Source organism: Bison bison, unplaced genomic scaffold (genome assembly GCF_000754665.1).
Source record: "Bison bison bison isolate TAMUID 2011002044 unplaced genomic scaffold, Bison_UMD1.0 scf7180017864482, whole genome shotgun sequence".
Taxonomy (NCBI): domain Eukaryota; kingdom Metazoa; phylum Chordata; class Mammalia; order Artiodactyla; family Bovidae; genus Bison; species Bison bison.
In genome coordinates, this window is record NW_011495042.1 from 3,508,406 (window position 1) to 3,523,080 (window position 14,675).

Below are 14,675 nucleotides of genomic sequence, written 5' to 3' on the forward strand. Positions count from 1 at the left end.
CTGGAAACCTACTTTCCTCGCTCTGCCATGTTCTTAACGTGACCTGTGATGACATCTCTACACATGTGGATGGAGGACACAGAAAAACAGCCACTTCGTTTGGTTCCCTAAGGGACCCAGAGGAGCTGGGGCCCCTCTATGGGTTTCTCTTTTCCTTCTGATAAAATTATGGAACGTCTTCCTCGCCTCGCCTGTGTGCCCACCCCCCACCGTGGTCCCAGGGGCAGCAAGCCCACTCCTGCATGTTCCCAGCACCCAGGGGGCCAGCACCTGGTTGCATGTACCCGCTGCGGTCACCCGGCTGGGTGGCTCCCTGGTGCCCGTCCACAGCTCAGATGCTGGCAGGCTGCCTGCACCCCCACTGCCTGCACCCAGGGCTGCCCGCAGCCTGTCTGCCAGCTCACCACCCTGTCTATCCCCTTTGCAGGCTCCCACCCCACGATTGCAGAGGGAACTGCCGTGGAGCTGACTCAGCACAGAAAACCATCAGGTAACGTCAACAACCAGACTCCAAACAATCATCAATGGAGTTCCTTTCTGAACCATTTGGGTGAAAAGCACCTTCATAGCCATTAAAAGTGCCTTTTAGCCATAATTCTATAAGCTAGAGAAGATTAATGCTCCCCCCCATTTTATAGGTGGGGAAACTGAGGCCAGAGCAGTCAAGAGTGGTTTGGAATTTTGGTTGCATTGGGCTACTCTCCGAGCTGGCTTCACAGGTGCTGGTAGTGGTAAAGAACCCACCTGCTGATGTAGGAGACATAAGAGATGCAGGTTCAATCCCTGGGTCAGGAAGATCCCCTGGAGAAGTAAATGGCAAGCCACTCTAGTATTCTTGCCTGGAGAATCCCCATGGACAGAGGAGCCTGGTGGGCTACCGTCCATGGGGGTCACAAAGAGTGGGGCACGACTGAAGCAACTTAGCGTGGACAGTATTCTCTGAGCAGGACACAATCATGGCAGAGGGCATGTGTCACAGATGGCCAGCGTTGCTGCAGGCCCAGGAGACGTCAGGCCATACCCTCGCTTGCTGACCTTGGAAACAAAAGGCACCTTCCTCCTGGAGCAGGAGCTGGTGGAAGGAAGAGGGGAGAGCCCTCTACAGCCCTGGGCTTGTGGGTTATTTCCTTCTGTTATATTGGGGACGCTCTAGGATCTTGATACCTTCAGTGCCTATCGCCCCAACTCTCTGCTCTCCTAGGGTGACCTTGAGCTGCAAAACTGCTGTCCACGTGGACCGGGGCTGACATTGCACGTCCGTCTGCCAGGACCCCTGCGTCCAAACTCCGAGACATGGCGACCGACGGCAGCAAGGTGGCCGACGGGCAGATCTCCACGGAGGTCAGCGAGGTCCCCGTGGCCAATGACAAGCCCAAAACCCTGGTGGTCAAGGTGCAGAAAAAGGCGGCAGACCTTCCGGACCGGGACACGTGGAAGGGCCGCTTCGACTTCCTCATGTCCTGCGTGGGCTACGCCATCGGCCTGGGCAACGTCTGGAGGTTCCCTTACCTCTGCGGGAAAAACGGCGGTGGTAGGTGCTGGCCTGGCAACCTCCTGGTGGGGGAAAACCCCGTGGAGGCGTGTTATGGGGTGACCTGGGCGAAATGGGTCCCCTAAAGACTCCGAGGGCTTCCCAGGTGGCGCTAGTGGTAAAGAATCCGGCTGCCAATGCAGAAGACATAGTTTCGATCCCTGGGTCGGGAAGATCCCCTGGAGGAGGAAATGGCAAGCCACTCCAGGATTCTTGCCTGGAGAATCCCATGGACAGAGGACCCTGGCGGGGGCTACAGTCCAAGGGGTCGCAAAGAGTGGGACACAACTGAGCAACTAAACGACAACCAAGACTCCACAGGAAGGGCCAGGCCCCACTTCCTGTTCCTTACCCTTTTCCTAAGAATTCCAAAGGGCGGTAGTCCTCTGTCAGTGATACCAGAGTTCACCTCTACATTTTGCAAGGTGCAGGGCCTGGGTTTGGAGCACAGGACGTGCTCAGGCCCTGCTTTGGCTTTGGGAGCCACTGTGGTGGCAGAATATAAGGCAGTTGTGGCAGGGACCCCAGGACACCACCACCCCCAACTCCATGATGCTCCCTCTGACCAACCAGGTTTCTTGAAGCTCTGAGGCCATGAGCACCTCTCTTCTCAACCCCACAGGGGCCTTCCTGATCCCCTACTTCCTGACACTCATCTTCGCGGGGGTCCCCCTCTTCCTGTTGGAGTGCTCCCTGGGCCAGTACACATCCATTGGGGGCCTGGGGGTGTGGAAGCTGGCCCCCATGTTCAAGGGTAAGTGTGCAGAGTGGGGCTGCAGGGTGTGGTCGTGCTCCTGTTCCCCACATCTGGGCCCCAGATGGAGGGAGCTGTTGGATCACATCTGGACAGAGAGGAGCCTTTGCTGGAGGCAGGTGACCACCAGCGATGATGGTCAGGAGAAGCCCCAAGCCAACGGCCCCAGCCCACGTCCACCCGCCCTGTCCTACGAGCTCGTTGCCCCAGCAGGGGCTGGGTATGACTTCGTTCACTTCCTCGCTCGGTGCCTGACGGACACTCGGGTGGACGTGTGGAGGGTCATCCTTGCCTGGCTGACCTCAGCCCCTCTCCCCTCACCTGCCTCCAGCCTGGGCTGGGCCCCAGCGGCAAGTCCCGGCTCCCTCAGCCGCCACGTGGGTGTGACCTCAGCCGAGTCCCTGCCTCACTCCGAGGTCTAGTGAGATTGAAGATGTCGAGGAAAGTGATGGCAGTGGCAGGAGCTGGGATGGTTCCCTTTAGCCCTTCACTAGCTGAGTGTCGCGCTGGCTCGTCTGCTCCCAGGTGTGGGTCTTGCCGCTGCAGTGCTGTCCTTCTGGCTGAACATCTACTACATCGTCATCATCTCCTGGGCCATCTACTACCTGTACAACTCCTTCACCACGGTCAGTGGCCCCTTGGCCTGCCCCCGACCCTGAAGAAACCAGACCCAGACCGGCCCCCCCATCCACTTACCACCATTCTGCCAACAGGGCCATTCCTCTGGGTTGGGGGCATGGTTTGTCTTCAGCTGCCCTTGTCTCTCCAAAAGTCATAGCATCGTTAGCCCATCTTATAGGGCCCCGGACACCCTGGGTTCAAATCCTGACCCCTAGCGTATACCAGCTGTGCAGCTTCAGGAAAGAGACTGAACCTCTCTGAGCCACAGTGCACTTGTTTACAAAATGGGGCTTAAAGTAAAACCTACCTCACGTGGTTGTACGAGGCTTAAGGAACACATGTGTGTAAAGTGTTTAGAACTGTACCCAGCAAAGAAGCACAGTAAGTGTTTGCTGTTAACTTCGATGTGCAGGGCTCAGATGGGCGAGGTCACTTACCCAGGGTCACGTTGCTGGGAGGTAGCCCCAGGGTGGACATGGAAGACCTTATGGGATAGCTTGGAGAGCTGATTTTCAAGTGTAAAGCTCTGATGCTTCAGAGCTGTGTGATCTTGAGCAGGTTGCTGCCCCTCTCTGATCTCTAAAATGGGGTGCACGGCATGACCAGCACCTGGCAGCTTCTGGGAAGGGGAGGTGGCATGCTGGTGTGAGGAGGCTCGGGGACCGTGGGGATGCACGGGACGTCCTGGGGCCGCTGCTGTTAGCTCCTGGGGCTCATGGGGCTTGTCTGTGCGGCTCTGTCTTTGCAGACGCTGCCGTGGGAACCGTGTGGCAACTCCTGGAACACAGACCGCTGCTTCTCCAACTACAGTGCCGTCAACACCACCAACATGACCAGCGCCGTGGTGGAGTTCTGGGAGTGAGTGCGGGGCTGTCCACGAGGCTGGGGGGTGCCAGCGCCGTGGTGGAGTTCTGGGAGTGAGTGCGGGGGCTGTCCACGAGGTTGGGGGGGTGTCACTCGGGAAGAACAACACTGAGAACAACCGTGAGCTATTCGCTGCAAGCAGGAAATTGACGTGATCAGACATCAGAAGGCTCCCCGGGGCTGGAGTGGGGACAGAGCACGAGAGGGGATGGGGTCTTGCTGGAAGGCCACTGCAGACACCCAGGTGAGCCATCCTAGTGGCTGAATGAAGGCGCTGGCAGGACCCTGGAGCACACAGCACTGTGTGCCCATTAGTTTAACTGGCATGCAGTCTCTGCCCAGCTCGTGGAGCCCAGTGATCAGAGTTGTCAGCAGCATCACAGAGAAAGCTATCACCCGTGTCCACGCCCTGGGTACCCCCAGGCCACTCCAGCTCCCGCCAGCCCCACGTGACTTAGTCTTCCCTCCTGTGTTCCACCAGGCGCAACATGCATCAGATGACAGACGGGCTGGATAAGCCAGGTCAGATCCGCTGGCCCCTGGCCATCACCCTGGCCATCGCCTGGATCCTGGTGTATTTCTGTATCTGGAAGGGTGTTGGCTGGACTGGAAAGGTAAGGGGTCTGCACAGTGGGGCCCTGTGGGGGATGGGTTTTCAGAGGGGATCTCTGCATAGGGTGACGAGTCAGCTCCAGGGAACCTCATCCAGCTCTGAGTTAAGCCAGGTGCCTTCATGGCTCTGTGCCACCTTGGTTTCCTCTCCTGTAGAATGGGAATAATAACATTACCTACCTTCTGGGAAGTTGTCAGGATTCAAGGAGACAGTGCGTGTCATGCTCTTAGCACAGTGCCAGGGTCTCGAGATTCCCCTGGGCTGGGCAGAGCCATCGCAAAACAGAGGGTAGGTGTGGCTCCTGGACCATCGGGTGGTGGGACCTCCTGAGGGACTGTTTTGTACAATTAGAAATCACAGTGTTAGGAGACAACCGAACAGCATTCAGTAAACAACACAAGAAATAAAGTGGTGTGTACTGTGTGTTTTTTAACTTTAAACATGTTAATTGAAAAGGCAGGTATAGAATTTAGCCTCATTTGTAGGAAAATGGAATCATATATGCAAAGCCTCAAAAGAAGACATTAAAATATTAACATCGATGCACTTAGGTATTTGTTGGGCACTTATTGAGCGTCTACTATATACCATGGACACTCTAGGCACTGGGAAAGCAGAGATGTGAACACAAGCCCTGTGCCTCATGTAACTTGTATTCTATGGCCTGTTGAAAGGAACTTTAATTGGGTGTGTGTGTTCATGTGTAATTTTAAAATTTCCTCGTCAAACATGTATTACTTGAATACTTTAAATGAAAATTTAAAAACTGGAGGGGTAGGGAAAGGGAAGACATGGGTGCCGACCTATTTGATTCGGATACCAAGGAAGGGCTTCAGAAAAGTGGCCATTCAGATCGGAACCAAGCCCAGAGCCACAGCAGGTATGGATGTAGGTAAAGTGGGGAGGGGGAGAGTCTGAGTGTGCTGGAGGGGTGTGACCCTTCGCCCCCTTTCCTCCCAGGTGGTCTACTTCTCTGCCACCTATCCCTACATCATGCTGATCATCCTGTTCTTCCGTGGAGTGACGCTGCCCGGAGCCAAGGAGGGCATCCTCTTTTACATCACGCCCAACTTCCGCAAGCTGTCGGACTCTGAGGTGAGCGATTCTCCTGGCCTCACCTCCTGGCCTTCCTGGAGGGCCTGCACTGAGTTAAGAGCACACACCTGAGTCCCGAGTCCCCATACCAGCTTTAGGGTAAGTTATCGCACATCTCCAGGAAAAGACCCTGATGCTAGGAAAGACTGAAGGCAACAGGAGAAGGGGGCGGCAGCGGGTGAGATGGTTAGACAGCATCACCGACCCAATGGACGTGAATTTGAGCCAACTCTGGGAGATAGTGGAGGACAGAGGAGCCTGGCGTGCTGTAGTCCACTTTGGGGTCGCAAAGAGTCGGACGTGACTTAGCGACTGAACAATAACATCGCATGTCTCCGACTGTCTTTTGTAAACTCGGGTGCTGCCTGGTAGAGGCGATTAGCGTATAAGGTCTTGGGGTGCTATGGCTGTGATTCTGTTTTTTAAATCATTCTGCCTGCAGGTGTGGCTGGATGCGGCCACCCAGATCTTCTTCTCCTACGGACTGGGCCTGGGATCCCTGATCGCTCTCGGGAGCTACAACTCTTTCCACAACAACGTCTACAGGTGAACCCCATGGCCACGCCCTCCATGCCACGCCCATCCGTGGCCACACCCTCCGGTCCCCAGCCACGCCCCCATTCACAGCCACACCCCCTCCGTGGCCACGCCCCTCCCCTGACCCTCCACCCATTTCTGAGCCAGCACCTTCTGGCCACTCCTCCTAGTTCTGCCCCTGGCCTGGTGGTTGGGAATGGGCACACCAGTAGCAATGTTCCCAGCTACCCTCGTCCACCGGGTCACTCCATAACCACTGGCCCCCCCCCTCCACCAGCCCCACCCTTCCTGACCCCACTCCGCCCTCTCTGCAGGGACTCCATCATCGTTTGCTGCATCAACTCTTGCACTAGCATGTTCGCTGGATTCGTGATCTTCTCCATCGTGGGCTTCATGGCCCACGTCACCAAGAGGTCCATTGCTGACGTGGCGGCCTCAGGTCAGCCCCTGCGCTGGCGAGGGTTGCAGGGAGGGAATAACTGCACAGGCTTTGCCGTCTTCCTTGCCATCACCACCACGGCCGCCCCCCTGGGCTCACTGGCATCGAGTGTCCCTACCCCGCAGCCCTCCATGCTGCGGTGCAAGGACAGGAACCCCCTGGGCATACAGCAGAGGCTCAGAGAGGCGCTGTGACTTGTCCATTCCCTTTGTGGAGAGCTGGGCAGGTCATGTGGAAAGAGCTTTATTCACTGAGGTCCTCATCTCCCCTGCCCATGGGAGGAGCTTCCTAACTGCCCCCTTTCCAGAGCCAGACCCCAGGGAGGTTACAGTGTCCTTGTTCCAAGGTTTTCCCTGATCTCCTGAATAGTGGCCCCACCCCACCCCACCGCCAGACCCTCAGACACAAACTCCTCTAAACTCCTTGAGCCTTATACCCTGTGCTCCCATCACAGCAAAGGGTTCTAGTGTCCAGTACCCAGGCCAGACCCCAGCAGCATCCTGGTACTTTCCTCATCTTCCCTCACAAACCAGCCAAAACCAGGAGCTGCCCACTCTGCCTTCTGAGTGTCTATGCAGCTGGCCCCCTCTCTGCACCTGGAACTCCCCACACCGCTGGCCAGGCCCTGCCGTCGCTCATCTCATCTCACTGGTCCCCTTGCCTCCAAACCCAACCCAGTAACCCCCCGCCTCCCTCCCAGCCCCATCCCATGCTGTTTCTTTGTCTGGAAAGGGAGGCTGACAACACTCTCTGAAAAGATGATTCTAAACAAGAGATGAGCTGAAGCTTAGGCGGCAGGTACGCTGGGGCAGCTGCAGGCACTCAGGGCCTCGTGTTTTCTCCTCTTCTGCCTCTCCCTGCACAGGCCCCGGCCTGGCATTCCTGGCATACCCGGAGGCCGTCACCCAGCTGCCCATCTCTCCCCTCTGGGCCATCCTCTTCTTCTCCATGCTGCTCATGCTGGGCATTGACAGCCAGGTGAGGATGCCGTCCCTGGCACCTTGAGGAGCCTCTCCCAGGTCCAGGGACAAGCCAGGAGAGCAGCCCACTGTCTTAGGTCCCCAGGAACATGGCCACAAGTTTCAGACCCCCTAGAATATTCCAGCATGTGAGATGTTAGGGACAGGTCAGCCACCTTGCCCAGTGTCCAGATGGGGAAACTGATGCCCAGAGGGAAGGCCCTCTTCTGAGGTCACGGAGGGAGGTGGCGGGAGAGTCAGGCCTGGATCCCAGGCTCTCCTGGCCCTGCCGGGCCCGAGGGTCAGGCTTTGGTTGGGGTTGGGGGCTGGGGGCTGGCGCTGCCCCAGTGGCTGACCTCCAACCCCCGCAGTTCTGTACAGTGGAGGGCTTCATCACCGCACTGGTGGACGAGTACCCCAGGCTGCTCCGCAACCGCCGGGAGCTGTTCATCGCCGCCGTCTGCCTCGTCTCCTACCTGATCGGCCTGTCCAACATCACCCAGGTGGGCGCGTGGCACGCCTCTGCCGCTGCTGCTGCCTGGGGCCCCCGGCAGGCCTGCTGTGCCACCTCTCGTGTGTCCGCTGAGCACCATCTCTGTGCCAGGCCCCAAGCCATGACTCAGACAGGGTTCCTGCCTTCAAGGGGCTCCCAGGCTGGCGGGAGATGCAGACGCTGAGGGGGAAATGAGAGCACAGCCTCCCCAACCTGACGTGGGGCCCCAGCGACTGCTTCCTGGAGGACGAAAAGCAGGGCTGAGCCTGAAAGACTCCCAGAGTTGACCCGGGGAGTCAGGTGGAGCTGGGCCTTGGAGGTTGATGCTGTCCTTCCTTTCATTTCCACCTTTCTGTTTGTATCTGGAGAGTGAGCAGGCCTCTCTGCATTCAGAGGCTTCCAAGGGACTTCCCTGGTGGTCCGCTGACTAGGACTCCGAGCTCCCAGTGCAGGGGGCCCGGGGGTCCATCCCTGGTCAGGGAACTAGATCCTGAGTGCTACAACTGAGGGCCCCACGTGCCTCAGTTTAACTAAGACTTAGCACAGCCAAACACATAAATAAAACTTGTTTTTTTTTAAAGAAAGAGCTTCCTGGTCTAGTTGGAAGACAGACACACAATTGAGGAATTACACAATAAATACAAATGAGCCTAAAGCTGTGAACCCAGCCCTGTGGGTCTGATTTATGATCCATAAAGCCATCCCTGGATCCAGATGCCGTTCGGCCCCAGGTTTATTGTTCTTTTTTTACTCCATTCTTCATCGTTGCTCACCAGCTGCTGTGGGTCTGGCGTGACCCTGCAGATTCTGCAGTTAACGTGGCAGAACAAGAAAGGAGAGTGGACAGAGAATGAGCAGCGGGGAGGGAGGGACGCCGCCTGGGACAGAGTAGTCAGGGAGTGACAGCTGAGCGGAAACTCACTGGTGAGGGAGAGCCAGCCAGGGGAGAGGTCTCGCCAGGGGAGGACGGCACAGCAGGTGCAGAGGCCTCGGGGTGGGAATGGACTTGGCAAATGTAGGGGACAGAAGGAAGGCCAGTGTGGAGGTGACGGAGTCGAGGGGTAGGTAGTGGGTGCAGAGCCAGATTGCGCAGGATGTTCCAAATACGTTTCGGATTTTATTTTATCTATCTTTTTATGTGTTACATTATGGTCTTATTTAAGTTATGGAAGAGCTTATGGGGGGGACATGACTCGTTTGACATTGTGAACATGTGGCTCGGGTGACTAGCTCCTCTTTCTGCCCTCCAGCCTTCCCAGAAATGGAGTGTTTCCATCCGCCCCTAAGACATTTTATTCCTGGTCCCCAGAGCCCACACCTACATCCTTGCAGGGCCCCAAGGCCCCCTGCCCTTCCTCTAATCTACTGCCAGGCCTTCTTGCTGCAGGGTAGCCTAACCCCAACCTGCACAGCCTGTATTGACTCTGAATTGAATGCACTGGACCCCAGGGTAAGTGGACTCTTTCTCCCCTCTTCTCCTCTTGCAGGGGGGCATTTATGTCTTCAAACTCTTCGATTACTACTCCGCCAGCGGCATGAGCCTACTGTTCCTAGTGTTCTTTGAATGTGTCTCCATTTCCTGGTTTTATGGTAAGCACCAACCCCTCCTCCTTCATTCGTTCGTTCATCCGTTCCGTCATCCTTTCTCCACTCATCATTCAGCAAATACAGTTTGAACACCAGGCCTTTTCCATACATTAATTTATTTGGTCCTCACAGCAATTCAGTGAAGTTAGCATAGGACGTCCCATGATTAGAAGATAACCCTAGCCGAAACTCCAATACTTTGGCCACATGATGTGAAGAGCTGACTCATTGGAAAAGACCCTGATGCTGGGAAAAATTGAAGGCAGGAGGAGAAGGGGATGACAGAGGATGAAATGGTTGGATGGCATCACCGACTCAATGGACATGAGTTTGGGTAAACTCTGGGAGAGTCGGACACGACTGAGCGACCGAACTGAACTCTGAGTTAAACTCCCTTAAAATGGGAGCCAACATTTCTTCATAAATTTTGGGATCAAAGATTTATTTGAAATTTTATCTAGAAGAATACCAAAAATACAAAAAAAGTTCTAAGTTAAATATTTTTTAAAAACTAAGCTATAATTAAAAGTGTGCACTGTTTTAGAACAGTAGTCATGCATGGTTATGAGAGCTGGACCATAAAGAAGGCTGAGCACCTTTCAAGTTGCTTTTCAAGCTGCGGTACCGGAAAAGACTCTTGAGAGTGCCTTCACTGCAAAGAGATCAAACCAGTCAATCCTAAAGGAAATCAACCCTGAGTATTCATTGGAAGCATTGACGCTGAAGTTGAAGCCCCAATACCTTGGCCACCTGATGCGAAGAGCCAACTACTCATTGGAAGACCTTGATGTTGGGAAAGATCGAGGGCAGGAGGAGAAGAGGGTGGCAGAGTATTAGATGGTTAGATAGCATCACCAACTCAATGGATGTGAATTTGAACAAACTCCGGGAGATAGTGAAGGACAGAGGAGCCTGGCGTGCTACAGTCTATGGGGATGCAAAGAGTCAGACGTGACTTAGTGACTGAACAACAGCAATAATCATAGAACAAAGAATGCAGGACATGGTGACTTTTGTTTGTTGATTCTGTGGCCTGAGTTTCTAGACTCAACTGCCTGACAGTGAAAAAGCTGTCCTTTCGGACACTTTGGTTGTCACAGCAAGCTGGTGGTTTTGGAAGAAGTGTTCTCCAGGGTCCCTCGGGGTCCCTGTGGTCCTGCCCCCTCGCCCTCCTCATCATTCTCCCTTCTTGCTCTCCACCTGGTCTGACCCTCCCAGGTCCTCATTCTCAACGACTTTGCTTTTAGTCTGAGCAGCACCCAGTGTCCCTCTTGTGAACTTCAGGACCTCTGCAGGCTCTTTCTGCACAACTGGCGGTTCCTCCATGCAGTCTTAGCAGCAGCCGCTCATGCACTAGATCAGCAGGGAAAAGCTCCTTTGCCCAGCGAAGCTTCAGAGGCGTTGCTGGGAGAGATGTTGAGTGGGAGGGACCTGACGCTGGTGGGGCTGCTTCCTGTAGGTATATCGTTGTGGTGGTAGATGGTCTCACCTTCAGGTGACTGCCCCACTTGCTGGGGGGCAGGGGCGGGGGAGGCTTTGGTTATTGAGCACTTAGCTAACGAGGACTCCCTACTCTGGAGCATTCGCCCTGTGTTACGAAAGAGGAAACTGAGGCTCAGAGAGGTTAGGTGACTTGGCCGTGGTCGCAGTGTGAGGAAGCAGCAGGTCGGGGCCTTGAGCCCACTGCTTTCTCATCCCTCCTGCTCTCGTCCCAACTGTCACAGGCGTCAACCGGTTCTACGACAACATCCAAGAGATGGTCGGCTCCAGGCCCTGCATCTGGTGGAAGCTCTGTTGGTCCTTCTTCACCCCCATCATTGTGGCGGTAAGGGCAGGGCCAGGCCGGACGCTGGGGTGACTCGGGGCCAGAGAGAAACTTCCGGAGCCAAAGGCAGGTGGAAGAGCCCCAGACCTCTGTTCCCTAGGAATACTGCTCTCTCCTATCTGTGCTGAGCACTTCCTCTGCTCCCTGGAGTCTTCACGAACCTCAGGACAGTAGCTGTCTTTGCCTCACTTCACTGCTGCGGGGCTGGGGCTCACCAGCCAGCCTCACCCAGTGGGCAGGTGCTGTCCTCAAACTATGTTGGCCTGATTCTGAAGCCAAACCATCCACGTGGGGAGGCCCCGCATTTTCAGCGTCCTTCATTCCCTCCTGCAAGGGGAAGCTAAGTCAGGAACTGGCCTGGGAGGGACCACCCAGGTCCTTGCAGTGGGGCTGGGCCGCTGCATGTGTTGTGTCCTGCACAAGGGCACCCAGCCAACGGCAGGCTGGGGGCGACCTCCCACCCTTGTTCTGTTTGACAGACTGGTTACCTGGAACAAAGGGATGCCTTTTGCAATTGGTCCTCCCGGAGGAACCACCTTTTGCTCTTGGTTCTTCCAGAGAGGGCACCTTTTTTTTATTGGCTCTCCCAGAAGGGAGGCCCTTTTCTATTGGCTGTCACAGAGAAGACACCTTTTATTATTGGCCCTCTCAGAGATGGTGGCTTCTTCTGTTCTACACAAAGTTACCTTATGTCCTAGCAGTGGCCCTGGGTGCAGGATTCCCAAGATGCTGGGCCCTTGTGAGGGCCCTTGTGAGCTCCAGGGCAGGGGTGGAGCGCAGTGGCCCTACCATCTACAGGGCCTAAGGAAGGGCCTTGGCAGTCCAGTCTGGGTGACCGCCTGCCCCTCCCTGTCTCCCCCTCCCCAGGGTGTGTTCATCTTCAGTGCTGTGCAGATGACGCCTCTCACCATGGGGAGCTACGTCTTCCCCAAGTGGGGCCAGGGCGTGGGCTGGCTCATGGCTCTGTCTTCAATGGTCCTCATCCCTGGATACATGGCCTACATGTTCCTCACCTTAAAGGGCTCCCTGAAGCAGGTAAGCCCGTTCCTTGCCCTTCCTGTCGCTGGGCGCCTTCTCCACTGTGCTGAGCACCACCCCTGCCCTTGTGAGCACAGTCTAGCTGGGGAGAGGACAGGTCGATGGCCAATGACAGTAGAGTGTCAGAGGTCATGACTGGGGTGAACCAGGGAGACCGGTTAGCCCCGCCCGCATTGAGGAGCATTAGAGAGGCTTTCTGAAAGAGGGGACAACAAAGAAAAGACCTAAGGACAAACCACACTTACAAGTAGAAGCAGGAAGGAAAGATACAAACGAACTTCTTTACAAAACAGAAACAGATCTACAGACATACAAAACAAACTTACGGTTATCAAAGGGAAAGGAAATAGGGGAGGAATAAATTAGGAAGCTGGGGTTAACATACATACAGTAATATACATAAAGCAGGCAAGCAGAGACCTGCTGTATAGCACAGGGAATACTACTCAGTAGTTTGTAATAACCTATAAGAGAAACAAATCTGAAAAGAATAGATATATAAAATAAACGTTAGAAGCAGAGAGAATGTCCCTGGAAGAGGATAGGAAGCATGTGCAAAGGCCCAGGGGTATAAACTGATCAGTGAAGCTGGCAGGTAGAGTGGGGAGGCATGCAGGGAGGTGATGAGAGATGAGGCTGGGAATGTAAGAAGGTTGGACCAGATGATGAAGGGCTTGGAAAACCAGGATAAGAACTTTGGACTGTATCCTGAGGGTTGTGCGGAGCCATTGAGGAGCAGGTGAAGGGTGGAATCAGATGTGTTAAGAGCTTAACTCTGCTGCTGCTGCTAAGTCGCTTCAGTCGTGTCCAACTCTGTGCGACCCCAGAGACGGCAGCCCACCAGGCTCCCCGTCCCTGGGATTCTCCAGGCAAGAACACTGGAGTGGGTTGTCATTTCCTTCTCCAATGCATGAAAGTGAAAGTTGAAGTCGCTCAGTCATGTCCGACTCTTAGCGATCCCATGGGCTGAGGAGCCTGGTAGGCTGCAGTCCATGGGATTTTCCATGCAAGGGTACTGGAGTGGGTTGCCGTTGCCTTCTCCGAGCTTAACTCTAGACCTCATGAAAGGCATGCTACCCGCAGCGGGGACCCCCTAGCACATGCTGGGTCCACAGCAGCTCTTTGTTAAATTATATTGAAACTTTGAGTGAACAAGGCTGTGCTGGAGGTCCAGGGGCTGAGGCGTTGATGGGTAAGTGTGGGCTGGGGGATTCATTGAGGATGGACACAGGGCCACAGCTGGGGAGGACCTGGATCCATGCTGCTTAGCCTCAGTTCCCACCAGGAGGTACCTGCCAGACCCACTCAGAGCCGGCAGGAGGGGCTGCAGGTCTGCAGCACAGGGAAGACTCGGCAGGAAGCCTCTTTCCACCCCTTGCAGTCAGGTATTAGCAGAGCAGGGCCCTTACGGCCTTCTCTTCCAACTCCACGTCCAAGGCTTTTATTTCCCACGATTCTCTACTGTCTCAAAAGGTAGTCAGGTATCGGAGTGGCAGAGAGTACAGCCCATACAAAGGCCCCTCGGTGGGAAACGGGAAGGCTCGTCTGAGGACAGATGCTGATGGGGTCGGATGGGGGCAGGGCGTGCAGAGAAGGTAGATGCGGGTTACCCCGTCAGCAGACATGCACTGAGCACTTGCTATGTGCCAGACACCACTGTCAGTGCCCGGGACTCAGCCCTGAGCCCAAGTCCCATCCTCACTGGTGCCCTTGGTGGCTCAGCAGTAAAGAATCCACCTTCAATGCAGGAGACGTGGGTCCAGTCCCTGGGTCGGGAAAATCCTCTGGAGGAGGACATGGCTGCCCACTCCGGACTTCTTGCCTGGAGAATCCCATGGACAGAGGAGTCTGGCTTTGCAAGTCCATGTGGTTGCAGAGTCAGACACAACTTAGGAACTACACCACCACCACCATGGGCGATGCATTCTAAGAAAAGACCCACAAATAAAGTCACGCTTGATGGGGATGAGCAGTATGGAGAAAGGGGGTTTAGAGGGTGCTGGGCAAGGGCTCCCTGGGGAAATAACAGTGAGCTGAGACCTCAGGAGACAGAGGTCAAGCTGTGTCACCGGCTGAAAGGAAGGATGTACCAGTCAGCGGGGACAGCAGGGGCCCTTGCCTGGTGCCTGTGAGGAGGCTTGCCTGGCTAGAGTGGAGGAAGCCAGGGGGTGAAGGAGAACAGTGAGGTCTGCAGTGAAGGGGCCGCGGCGGGGATGGGGGAGCCGGGTCCTGTGGGGCCTTGCAGGACTTTGGTGAAATGGGAGCCACTGTTGGGTCCGGAGGGACGTGATCTGACTTCTCTTTTCACTAATCCCTCCG

General features: G+C 55.4%; 1 protein-coding gene across 1 annotated transcript in view; it reads left to right on the plus strand.

The window, feature by feature from the left end:
* SLC6A1 (solute carrier family 6 (neurotransmitter transporter), member 1) overlaps positions 1–14,675 on the plus strand; it is a 37,421-nt gene that overhangs the window by 19,979 nt on the left and 2,767 nt on the right. The window contains exons 2-15 of the mRNA XM_010862430.1: positions 428–490; positions 1,202–1,531; positions 2,154–2,285; positions 2,811–2,911; positions 3,655–3,764; positions 4,252–4,384; positions 5,344–5,478; positions 5,921–6,024; positions 6,330–6,454; positions 7,320–7,432; positions 7,785–7,916; positions 9,394–9,496; positions 11,218–11,318; positions 12,186–12,353. Of these exons, the coding sequence (XP_010860732.1) occupies positions 1,294–1,531; positions 2,154–2,285; positions 2,811–2,911; positions 3,655–3,764; positions 4,252–4,384; positions 5,344–5,478; positions 5,921–6,024; positions 6,330–6,454; positions 7,320–7,432; positions 7,785–7,916; positions 9,394–9,496; positions 11,218–11,318; positions 12,186–12,353 (1,695 nt within the window). The 5' untranslated portion in view covers positions 428–490; positions 1,202–1,293. The remainder of the gene's footprint in view (positions 1–427; positions 491–1,201; positions 1,532–2,153; positions 2,286–2,810; positions 2,912–3,654; positions 3,765–4,251; positions 4,385–5,343; positions 5,479–5,920; positions 6,025–6,329; positions 6,455–7,319; positions 7,433–7,784; positions 7,917–9,393; positions 9,497–11,217; positions 11,319–12,185; positions 12,354–14,675) is intronic.